General features: G+C 31.8%; 1 protein-coding gene across 5 annotated transcripts in view; it reads right to left on the reverse strand.

Annotated features, from left to right (window-relative positions):
* The window catches only part of MSRB3 (methionine sulfoxide reductase B3), a 51,374-nt gene that overhangs the window by 26,336 nt on the left and 12,902 nt on the right, over nt 1–12,136 (reverse strand). For all 5 annotated transcript variants that reach the window (XM_081957427.1, XM_081957424.1, XM_081957426.1 and 2 more), the window contains 2 exons: nt 4,140–4,248; nt 1,378–1,455 (listed from right to left, as the gene is read on the reverse strand). In XM_081957427.1, the coding sequence (XP_081813553.1) occupies nt 1,378–1,455; nt 4,140–4,248 (187 nt within the window). The remainder of the gene's footprint in view (nt 1–1,377; nt 1,456–4,139; nt 4,249–12,136) is intronic.

The raw sequence follows: 12,136 nt of genomic DNA on the forward strand, positions 1-12,136 counted from the left end.
TACACACATTAGCATGGAAGTGGTGCATTTTAAATACAAAAACCCATAGGTTGAGAACCACTGCTCTAGATGGAGAACTAATTAGCTATTGTTACTTATTTGGTTTTCAAACAGCTAATTTAAAAATGAAGTATACAGTTAATGGCAAAGGAACAAAAATAAATTATCTTCTAACTCATCTTTTATAAAGGGATATGAATATTATTTTATGAATAATACACAAAATGATGTGCAGCCTTAGTGGCATGGTTCAATTATTATGTATTTGTTAGGATTTATATGATCCCTTTCCTCCAAGGATATAATGTTAGTTATCTCCCTTTATTTTTCATCACAATTGCAACTCTCAATTGTGAGTTAAATTAGACTATAAGAGAATCCCTGCCCACGGCTGACATTGGTGCTCCCTCTCATTCGTCTCCATCTTCCCATATCAAACTGATTAATAAACATAGAGTATAATATACTAAAAACCTGATATATATTGTATATTGCTTCTTCTACTTTATACAGTATTCGTACCAAAGTATTCTGTACTTGGCAAAAACACGTAATTTTAGATTCCTGATAATTTTAGGTCCAGCCTGTTTAGGGTGCAATAATAAACAATGATCCCCACTACAAGTTTTAGCACAAGATGTATACAGGAAATAATTGTTATGTTGCCCAAACAGAATAATACATTGCTACCCACAGTCTTAGATGCGTGGAAATCTGATGAATCTAGGAATTCAATTATATGAATAAATCGGGGGGCCACAATACACTCTCACTGTCCTACCACATGCTCAATGCACACAGTATTCAAGAACATTTCCTGAGTGTTACACCTCATTTTGAGTTAAATGTCTGAATACAACTGTTGAATTAAGAAAAGTTGCATGTCAATTTATGTATCTGAAAGATTTCTTCATAACAATGTCAGAGAGAAGAAGTTGAATGCTGATTTAAAGGTGAGGAAGGCCAATTTTGAGTATGTCTTTTTCAATCAAGTAATGTAAGCAAAAACATTGTCCACCACTGAATACACAATTTGGACCTTAACCACTTCACCACTGATCAAGGCATCAAATTTGATGCAGTTAGTTTTAATTATAATTACAATTAAAGTCTGTACTCTGTATACTCAACTCTGTAATTAAAGAGTAGGTTACTATTGGTAAAAATGTTCAAGGCATAAATTGGGTTATTTGAGGGACTCCCTATCTCTGATAGTTTCTGCCCTTGACCAAAGCATCCAGAATTCTAAGCCAACATTGCTTAAAAGAACAGATTACATCTACCCACTTCTGTCTAGTAATTACAATCAAAGAGTAATGTTTTCCCAAACTAGTCAAATATCACAAACTGCACATTTATTTTGTTCAATCTACTTACTTGAATAAAGGACTTCCACAAACAACACATTTGTATATTCCAATGGCTTTATTATATGTATATTCTCCTTCAAAGGCACTAGAGCACAAGATAGAAATAATTATTTAGTATGCATACTTACAATCTCATAACCCTATTTTCTTTTGGGTGAGGAAACTTTATGCAAAATGAAAGAGATAAGAAATAATCAACTACAGATAGTTCTCGGCTTTCAACTGCTATTGGCACTGAATATCTACTCACAAATTGTTATGGTAGTTAAGCTGAGGCACTAACATCCATGGACCCAATTTTATGATATTTTTGCAGCAGTCGTCAATTGAAATCATCATGGTCATTAAGGGAACCTGTCACCCTAAGTGCAAACACATTCTTCTAAATGGGCAATTTTTGCAGAAACCAGCAGAAAACATCTCATGGCTGCAGGAGGTTATAACTGTAAAGATGAGATGGTTCACAAGCTCTGGAATGCAGTTATATGACTGTGAGAAGTAGGTGTAGCATTACATTTTATGATGGCCTTACAAGCCATGAAGCACCCATTCCAGGCCATTGCATGGTTGTTAAGTGACCAGTCATAAATTAAGAACTATCTATAAAGAAATGCGTTTTATAGTTTTTGCAGATTTTGGGAAGTTTAATCATAACTCTGCAAATTTAATCTCAGAAGCTGCTTCCAATAGAAATAACATTTGCATTTATAGGCAGAATAAATTATTCAGATGCTGATCTCAAATCCTTTTCTTTTTCTTTTTTTTTAAAAAAATGCTGATACAGATCTGGTGCTACTATCCCCTAGACCTGGGGTGTCAAACTCGTGGCCCGTGGCCCGGATGCATCATGTATTGGCCCGGTTTAGCGAAGGGGGGGAAAGTCCTGATACGTCACGTAATGCTGCCATGACAATGCGAATTTGACACCCCTGCCCTAAACTGCTACAAGTTCTCCTGGATCTCCAGTCTTAAGATTTCTGGGGGTTGAAATTTTTGCTTTCCTGGCTCCAATTTTTCCACCTGTAAGGGGAAAAAATACACAGAAGACAAACAAAATGAAATTACCTCTTTTTAAAAGCCCATCTGAAAGGGGAATCTTTCTATTCCCAATTGGCTCTTTAGAGCTTGATTTTTCTGAAGCTCTGGTTATCTCTACCTACTATTAGATTTATAGATTAGATTTGACAGCTGAGATATAAATTTCTCTTTACTGTTTCAAGTCTGAACCTTTGAGGATGAGATTTCTTTTCATTCACTATAAACTTGTGTTTTAAAGTATAAACATACATGCTTCCTGGATGAAAAAGCTTTTCTTCAACACATTTTCAATTAAGATTTAAATTTTCACTGCAAATTTATTTTTTTTAATCCTATTAACATTTTATAAACATACTTTATTTACCTTGTGTTAAACCAAAGTAAAAATATTTTATTTTGATCATTAACCAGATTTACAAAACATAAAAATAAAAGATAATTTAAAAATGGAATTTTAAAAATTGCATTTGTTTAGCACAGATGAAAATTTCTTAGGTCAGATAACTCATTAAGACTTTAGAGAAAAGACCATTATACATCATAATTACAGCTAGAAAAAGAAAGAGAAGAAATAACCATTTATTCTTTTCGTTACATTTTGATTCATTGTTATTTACCTGATACCTTATCAAATAATACAGTAGTGTAAGATCCAAATGGAAGACAATGTGTAATCATACTACTAAAAGAATCAATTTTAATGTTGGATTATGATTGGCTGGGGGGGGGGAGCTGAATTCCAAGCTGGGTGAAAGTTGGGAATTTTTATATTCAAAAACAGCTTTACTGCTTTAAGGATACTTTTCTAAGTTAACCATCTAAAGGTTTAGGAGGTCATTGTTCTAATAAAAATCAGCTATGTTTATCTAACAAGAAATCTAAGGGCTCTACAGCTTGCCTTTATTATCCTTTCAATTCTTTTTATGGGGTACCTTTTTATACAGTTATTTTTAAGTGACCGAATATCTTACTGTTTTCATGTACTACATCGCTGTGCTAATCTTGCACACAACAGAAAACGATTTGGCTGAAGTCATGGAAAGTGCATGATCAACAGTCCATGTCTAGAGGCTTAGGGAGCTTTAGCACCCAGAGATCTTCATTCAGCAAGTCTAATTAAAAATAGAATATTATGAATTGTAAATTAAATATTTAAGCATATTATTAAGCTTACTGAATCAAAATAATTCAAAACCATCTTAGTAGAGATATCTATTTTTCATGAATCAAATGGAATAAACTACATTCATTATTTGATCCTTGAAAAATAACTATCTTTCTTTTTTCTTTCACTTTTCCTTTTATCAGAATATAAAAGCTGCTTAAGGACACAATTAATATTTTCTACCGGAAGTTTCAAAGAAAAGAAACAAACAACAAAAAAAGCAAAATGGGAAAAATAAAATTATACCACATTGTCTTTTCTCTTTGATATTTACAATGACCACTTCAAAAATATTGCCTTAAAGGTTATTTCCACTATAATTCAAATGTCCTTCCCCAAAACAAAAAATGACCTATGCTATTTGCACAAATGTTGTAGTAAAGTAAAATAAAATAAAGTTAATAATAACCAAGTTACATTAATCAAATTGCTGAACATAGTGCCCATGCTACAAATTTTTGGCTTTCTAAAATAGAATTACTTGAAACCACTGGCGAGAAAAGTACAACATAATGAAAGAGAAGGAGAATCCCCATTTTTGATTACCATCTACCCCCTTGCTATACCTTTCAGTTCCTTTCTCCTGAGTAACATGGTACTGCAAGGGTGTCAGCCGTTTTCTCAGTTCTTCATGAGAAAAAGTCACCTTTTTGTTTTTTTTCCCCCTACATGACCCTGCAAAAAGATAAAATATGGAAAAAGGAGTCTTTTCAATTTAAAATCCTGAGACACTGCGTGCTAGCCAAATACAGCTTCCATTGTACATTCACTTTTCCAATGGCTAGACTGCATCCTTATGCATTAGAGAGGTTCAGTGGATTGTTCTATCAACACAACTTTTAGAAGGCTGTTGCACACAAGCAGGTGTGCATGTGAAAAGAATGTGAGGCAGCCAAAGCTTTCACTATGCAGAAAAGTCAACACACATTTGTGAGATCTGACCGTCACATTATCCTTTGCAAGAAGGTAAAATCTGGAACCTAATATTGTCTTCCTCAGGTCTTCTCAATAAATACTTCTCAATAGTTTTTAAACCCTGTAAGACATCTGTAAATAGGTAAAAGGTAAAGGGCATATTACGTTTAACCAGAATATCTTCTTATTGTTCCATATAGTTTATTTATATTATTGTTTGTATTTTAATTGTTACCATTTTTATTTTATTGAATGATTATGGTTTATAACCACTGAAATTTTCTTAATGGCATACAATTCAAATAAATTTGAGGCAAATATTATGATGACTGTAATATAGATTCAAAACCAGGGCAAAATTCCTGGATATAAGGGCAATTAATATGATAGTCATGAATTCAGAAATTTCAGCTAAGAAATTAGGAATTTAAGAGACTAAGAATTCTAGAGTTTACTAGAGGAGTTAAAACAAAACAGAATGTAGATACTTAAGAACATGTGTAATTATCCTTACTAATATAAAAATATTGTTTGTAGAAAAAGCCAAATAAACAATTCTAGAAATATTATAGTTATGCAAAGTATTAAAAAAGATTTACAAAATAAAACCTTTTTCTCCAATGAAACTGATAAGTATAAAATAGTCAAAGAATGCCTCTTAATATCTACAATTTGATTAAATAAGTTTCTTTTAACAGTTTATTAATTATATATTTACTATATAACAGTATAATATAGAGATTTAATGTTGTGAAAGATCTCTCAACACATAGATTAAGAGAATTTTAAGGAAGCTTATTGAGTTGACTCCTGATAAGGAACAATTTAAAGATCATATATGCAGGAAGTGAGACTAATATGCATTCCTCTGCTCTACTTCCTCTCCAAGGCACAATAATTTGCATTTTTGAAATCCAATTAAAAATCAAGCAGCAAATAGATAAGGCATATTATACATAGAGAAGGATTATACATATCTGCTCCTCAGCAGAATATTTTAGGGATGAATTATTTAATTTATCTCCAAACATAATGAAAAGAACTACCAGAATGTGAAATTAACATACTCTCTTTTATGCAGTACTCTAGCTGAAATGAAAAAAGACAATATGATTTGGAGAATGATCAAATAACTGATATATAAAAGAATGCCAACATAGTTTCAAAGTAATATTCATTCCATAGAGGAAGCTATTAAGATACTGGATGAAAATTTTAATATAAATATTTCTAATATTTAATGGATGCAGCTGTATAGCTAAAAAACCTTAAAAAATAAAAATAAAATATTTTCATTCTGCAAAAGTTATGTTCTTCATTTTCCAAGTGTTCAGCAATCCTGCATTTGTTAAGCTGTGAATCTTAGATGAATTCATTAATCATATGGTTTGTGAACAAAAACTCTTATTAAACTTTTAAGATTGCAATCCTTTACATATTTCTGAGATATAATTCACTTTGAATTTAAGCAGATTACTTTCTAAGATTGCTCTTTCATTTTAGACATTTCTCTCATTATTTGATAAATAACAAAATATAGGCTAGTCTGAAAAGGCAACAAGAGGTATAGCTATAACTTATAAATGTAGACAGATATACAAATAAATTTTGAATATCCCAGTAGTTTCTCATTTCCAAATATTTTAGACTATAAATATGTATAGGGAATTTTTCTTAAAGTATACAGGTGTTTAAGAGATTAAGATCCAGCAGTTATATTTGGCTTGAACAATTAACATTTTTCAAAATAAACTTTTCTCCCAGTTATTGAAGGATTTATGCTTGATTACAACTCTACAAAGGGTTTTTTAAAGCAACAGATATATACCCTCATAAAGAAACAATTGTATTCTCAAAGTAGAATGATCCATCTGTATGTCATTTAGTATAAGGAGAGAAACGGCAGGTTTAAATTACATGGTATTGAATTGCAATTTCCTAACATTGGGCGCTTTTCTGCTTTTTTTACCCTCAATCATTACGAAGGAGTGTCCACAAAAACTAATTTTAAATTTAAGTAAAGATGTTTCTTTTTTCCTCCTCTTTATACCATGTAAAAAGAAAGTTAGTTAGTGCTGGTGTCTATCAACTAACCACATTGTCTGTACACATAATTCTTAATAGTACAGAACCTTAGCTGTTGGTTGTAAGGTCTTGAAAAGGAACATTTTTATTTCACAGAGTATACATTAGCTTTGATTTAAAAATTCTTTAAAAGTAGTCTTTTTGCTGTAAGGACTATATTTATTTCTGCAAAACCTATTTTAATGGAAGATGTTGAAGACCACGGCTTCCAAATTAGAAAATTTTTCTACATCCTGATTTCTAAACCTAAAATATAAACATAATTTCCTAAGAGTAAATGAGGTATCTGCTTTATAATATTCAGTTGCTTATTTTAAGAACTCAAATATTGGAAACTTATATCCTCAAACTATGAAACATTCTTTTATTTGAAAGCAAAAAAGATTGCTCTGTTAGAAAGGCAATGTTAAAATTCCCACAAATGTTATTATATAAATTTCAGAATTTAAGTCATTACAATACTTGATCAAATACCATGTCTATAAAGAGGCTATTTGTTTCATTTTTTAAATTGTCTATTCTATTTCAGGGCACAAAGCATAGAGGAATGAATGAATAAAAAACACGAAGTCCAATGTGGCATGGAGATATTCTCTTATCTTATTTGCTGTGGCAAATAGAATACACCATCTATGGGACAAAGAAATCAAATGGTAACAGAACAATAAAATTATTATTTTTTTAAAAAATGCTTACCTGAAATAATTGTACTACAGTTCTTGGTGACATGCATTTACTTAAAAAATATATAAGTAAACCCCAAGATAAAATAACAAATCTAGCCAATTATAAATAACAACATTTTAGATTATCCTCAAGCTCTGAAACAATTTGCTGCTTTTAATATTACTTTATGATTGTATGTCAACTAAAAAGCACACACACACTCCCACCATTTTTAAAAATTTGTAAACCACTTTTGGGGCCCTTTGGGAAATACGGAAGCTTGTTCTTTGCTAAATTCCTGGGAAAGAGGATTTGAAAATTCTTCTTGCCATGTATTTATAATCCTGGGGTTGTATATAATTTGAGTTCAGTCAAATTTAAAAGCTAAGTAAATGAGGTCAAATAAGATAAATATGGTTTCCACAAAAGGTTGAGACTATACTCAAGATTATAAAACTGTAAATAATTACTACTAAATATTTACTATTGAGAATAAGCCAACAATTTCTTCCAAATATATGAGCAGCCTCTGCAACGTAGATTTGTTAACTCATTGAAGAACTCACAAGCACATAAACCTTATATTTCAAGAGATCAAAACAATAAACTAATTACTGTATCTGAAGTAACTACTGAATTAGTTAAAAAAAAAAGTAATTGAAAGTCTCAAGTCACACTTGACTCTTGATTTCCATAAAAATATCCATGTAGGGTTTTTTGGCAACAAAATAGAAGTAATTATCTTCTGCCTTCTAAAGGTTTTTTTCCCCCAATTCTTTTATCACTTTAGTATTTTCTCCCATCCAAGTATTTAATGGTTTTTTTAGAGGCAAAGACCAAAATATCAGACACATTACAACAGAGTTCAACACAGGTAAGAGAAGTATATGAAATCAAAATAATGGATTAGTTAAGTTAATGTTGTTTTAAATTTATGGCTAGATAGCAAGCTCAATTCAATGCTGCAACCTGCTAAGATATTATTCTAAAAGTCTGCAAAATGTTTGACATTTTCTATATTATATACCAAGATATTTTCAAGTTATCACACATTATTTCAAATTCAATACTGAGGATTTAAGAAAAGAAGAGCAAAGTTACGTGCATGCTACTTTGCAGAATCTGGTATCATTACGTTTTGGGAAAGCAACTGGGGAGTGCTTTGCTGAGGAAAAGTTTAGTAAAGAATAGCAAAGATTCACATGAGCACAGAATATAGTGATCGAACATGTAGGAAAGATATAAAGTGGTGAGTTTTTTGCAGATAGCTAATTGCTTGATTCAGTGATTTCCTGGACACACTACAGCTCTTAGAACTCTCTTTACTCCTAAAATCATTCAGACATACTTTAAAGCTTATAAAGTTTTGTTCTTTAAGTGAATTAATAAAGAATTTTGGCTTATTGCAAACATAATGAATAAAATGTGTCATAAAGAAATATATAATACAAAATATATGCCATCTAACTAAATCTATTTAAATGCATTTCATATATTACAGATTTAGTTTCCAGCAAAAAAGTAGCCTTAGCTATTTTGAATACATAAGAATGTACTTGATATGAAAATCATTTGATACAATGCAAAAGCCAGAAGCTCCTGTAACCACTAGTAACCAGCTGAATGTAGGACATAGAGGACTTCTCAACTAGAGCATACATCCCAATACAATGGCACCTTGGTAATCAACTGCTTTTGAAATCGTCAAATTTGATAATCAACACATTATGATATGAAAATTTTGTTCCAGTACTTATTGTTTGTTTGGTATTCAGTGCACAAACTTGAACTTGTCGGGGTCAGCTGCCTTGTGATTCACTACATTAATCCTTAGGGAAAAATGTGTTTGGTACTCATTATTTTTGATATTCAACTTGCTTCCTGGAACCAATTAACGATGAGTACCAAAGTACCATTGTATGTACATTAGCCAGTTCAATAAGCATTATGATAGGCACAAAGTTGAGTAAGTTCTAATGATAAATGAATAAAAAATTGAAATATCCTAATATAATATGCAGCTATTGTTAATATTAACCATGTCACAATTCTCTGGTAAATTCACTAAAAATATATTTTGGTTATTAACTGTATCACGTCTACTGATATTTCAGAATTGGGCAAATGGTTGTATTCAAGAAGGGCTAATAGGTACTATAAGTGTAGTAAAAAAAAATCTGTCTTTTTTTGTTCCTGTTAATTTATTGATTTTATTACATTAAAATGGTTGCCCATCTTACTTGCATGGAACTCGAGGGTGGTGTAATAAAATCATAGTTTTCTAATATTAAAAACAATTAAAAATTAAAAGCTACATCTAAAACACAACAATAAAAAGACAGAGGAGAATGCACTCTAATTCTATACTGTAACCATTTAATGGGCCCCACCCTTCCTTGGGGTCCCCAAGTCCGATGTTACATCCAAGTTTTGAGGGTCTTTCATAAGGCCAATCTCACTGGGGCGGAAGGGGGAGAATAATATTTCCGTTATTTTTGTTTTATTAAAGTTCTACATAATATTGTTGTAACTGTCAAGAGGTATATTAATAAAATGGGACATAAATGCAATTAATAATAATTTAAAAATAAATAATAGCATATGTTAAAACCATTGATAAGGGCACTATATACATGAAATATAATTAAATTGCATAGATATAAAATACAATATTAAATATGTATAAACTATCAAACGATTAACGTGATATGCCCAGTACCTTCCTATAAACATACTGCAATTTTAACTGTGAACATCAAGAAATACAAACAGCACATAAATATTCTGCCAATTAAATACACAACGCTGTATTTAAATATTTATTTAGATAGCAATTACTTTGGAGTTAGAAAGCATTTGTGCCTTTCAAAACATATTCAGCATTGATTTGATTAAAATTATCTAACTACTTTTTCCACGTTTTAAAGAGCAGGAAAAGAAAGCATTCTACTGCATGCAAGAAGTGATGAAAGCAAAGAACAGTGTTAAAAGGGGGAAAGGTTACATTTTTAGAGATGAATCAGCTCATACAATACAAACTCACAGCAAAGCAAAAGTTTTTCTCCTATATAAATGTGGCACTCTGCTACAGAAAATGTTTTTAGGTGTATGCATAAATTCAAAATAAATAGATGTTTACTGGGAGACAAAATCACAGGAGGAAATGTTTGTTTTTAACCTTCCAAATTACAAAGTTAAACATAAGGAGTCAAAACAATAATTTACTAGTATTGTTAAAATTAATTTTAAAGGCACTTCACTAGTAATACTACTTATTAATTTGCTGTTTTTCAAGTTCTTTAAAACCACTAAATTAAATTATCTATCTAAAACACAAAAAAATTTAGTCAGACTTAAATTTAGATTTGGGTATTACAGAACAGTATTTTGATAATATGAAAAATAATACCTGATTAGTGCCATCTACTGGAATTTGAGAGCTACTGTCTTTTAAACTGAAATTTCTCTAACTAAGATAGTAAAATAATCTATTCTTATGTGCATGTATTCAAATTCCAGCAATTAAAAAATTAAGAATTTCTAAAAAATAAGTACATATAAAAATTGTTTGCACTTTAAATAACATTTGGAAGAAAATAAAATGTGTAAATTATGGTGAACTTGGGACAAGATAAATTTATTTATATGAAGGTATTATCTTTTTTTAAAGGATATACTGCATTATATGGATAATTCTAAAGCCATCTAAAAATATATGCATACATCATATTTAAAATGAAATGGTTAAATGTATTCTTAATGTCTTAGCTCAAAAACTGTAAATATATAAATAATATATATTGTGCTTACGTAACAGAGGTGGGTTGCTCCGGGTTCAGCCCAGATCAAGCAAAGCGGTAGTAACAGTGGCAGGAGGCTCCACCCACATGCCCGGATGCTTCTGTGCATGTGCAGAAGTTTTGCGTGCAAGTGCGTATGTGCGCACAAGCAAACCGATAGTAAAAAAAATGGAAACCCACCACTGTTACCTAAGCCAATTTCATGGCCATGTCATTTATCAGTTCCAGAATCTCTAAATAATTTGCCTTTATGACTATTTATATCGTAAAGAGGAGATGCAGGGTATATGAGGAGCCATCTCTCCCCAATTGGACAAACCCATTCCATTTGTGCCAACAGAAGAGGCCCTCTATGGACCTTGGAATTGAAGAAGAGTCCTTTCCCTATGGCCCAAACACTGTGAAACATTTTACCCCAAGAGGTGAGAATTGCCCCGTCTCTTTTGGCTTTCTGGAAGACTTTGCCAGTTAGTCTGGGGCCCCGAGGGAATGCTCACCGCTAAAGGTGGCTGATGGGGTAAAAAGACCTCATCCCCATCATTTCCTAGCTCCCTTAATTTCAGTCTTAGTACTGTTTTAATAATATTTTAATCTGTGGAGAGGCGTGCCTAACGTCGCTACGACACAACATGCAATCTTGGGGCTCCAGGACTGCTGTCGATATCTCTGTTGCTGGATGATCCTTTTGGATATAAACCATTCTGAAGGAATGGTGATAGAGAAGGGCACGTCCTGCTGATCTCAGGGGCATCACAAAGCCTCTGATCGATCCAGGAAAAAGCTTTTTGCTAAGAGAAGCAGCCAAAATGGCTGCAGAGGGTTGGGACAGACCCCTGAAACAAAAGCAGAATAGGAGAGACAGTGTGTCGAAATGGTGAGAAAAATCCTTATTATTAGAGAAGAGAAAACCCAAAAGACTTAAGAGCGGCGAATTAACCCTGGTTTAAAACTATCGTGTTATCTTTTTCACTTTAATTTTGTTTGTTTTCTATGGATGGACTTTTTACAAATGCCTCTTACTTTTAAACTGGACTGATCTTTCTTTTTTTCCGTCCTCCTCTATACTTCTTCCATTTTTTGTATTTGTGGATTAAAAG

This window comes from Natrix helvetica (assembly GCF_964273705.1).
Source record: "Natrix helvetica genome assembly, chromosome: 6".
NCBI classification, from domain to species: Eukaryota; Metazoa; Chordata; class Lepidosauria; order Squamata; family Natricidae; genus Natrix; species Natrix helvetica.